The 865-nt window shown below is 32.5% G+C and overlaps 1 protein-coding gene across 1 annotated transcript in view; it reads right to left on the bottom strand.

Annotated features, from left to right (window-relative positions):
- Nucleotides 1-227: 227 nt before the first annotated feature.
- Nucleotides 228-865, bottom strand: part of LOC127148976 (uncharacterized) — a 6,098-nt gene continuing 5,460 nt past the window's right edge. The window contains exon 6 of the mRNA XM_051083414.1: nt 228-352. Coding sequence (XP_050939371.1) covers nt 228-352 — 125 coding nt within the window. The remainder of the gene's footprint in view (nt 353-865) is intronic.

The following is an 865-nucleotide window of genomic DNA, read 5'->3' as shown; positions in this document are numbered from 1 at the left end:
CTATATCATGCATATATTCATTATTTTTATAATTTTATACAGAATTAGAATCTAGACTCTATTATGAATCCAATGCAATGAAAAACACTTAAAACAAAGTCCGAACAAACAAAAATGGGTAAATCGAAGATCAGAGACCAATTGGTAAATAACAAAAAAGATTCGATACTTCCACGCACGTAAACACCTTAAGGTCGCGAGTTCGAATCCCGACCGAGCGTATTCCTTTATTTCCCATTTTCGAAAGACTCCACATGCGCACCTTCTCCACTCTTTAGCCAATCTATGCATGCCACGTGTTGTCTTCTCCTCATGCGGGCGCCTTTGATGTCCTGTGTTCGAATCTCATAGCCTGCAAATCCTTTTTTCTCACATATTTTCAATGGCAATCTTGTAAATATATAACAACTTTCCGAAACTTTCCGAAAATCCTCCCCTTTCCGTCAAATTCAACGCGCGTCCGGCCATGAAGTTATGAGTTTGAAACCTATAAAGCGGTTATTTTCATTTCTTTTCTATATATAACTTATTTTTCCGTAAATCTTAATCAATTTTCAGTTATATTTAATCCATTCATAAATCCAACTCCAATTTTCACCCAAATTCTCTTTAAATATCATTTTTTCAGAACTCTCCCATCTCATTCTGTCATTTTTTCTCTAAAAAAATATTCCATCAATCTTTTATTCCAATAGAAAGGTAATCTTCTAAGAGGTAAGAGGATCACGGGTATTTAATTTATTTTAAATTTTCTTCCATTTTTCTTCTAATTTAGCATATTGATTCTTTAATTTTTGTTCAAGAACGAATTCAATTCCATGTGATTTCTATGAAAAAATCTTTTAATTTGCTATTGATTGTTTAA

Source organism: Cucumis melo, chromosome 4 (assembly GCF_025177605.1).
Source record: "Cucumis melo cultivar AY chromosome 4, USDA_Cmelo_AY_1.0, whole genome shotgun sequence".
In the NCBI taxonomy this organism is placed as follows: Eukaryota; Viridiplantae; Streptophyta; class Magnoliopsida; order Cucurbitales; family Cucurbitaceae; genus Cucumis; species Cucumis melo.
The sequence above is the reverse complement of the archived record's forward strand: the minus strand, read 5'-3'. Positions and strand labels throughout refer to the sequence as shown.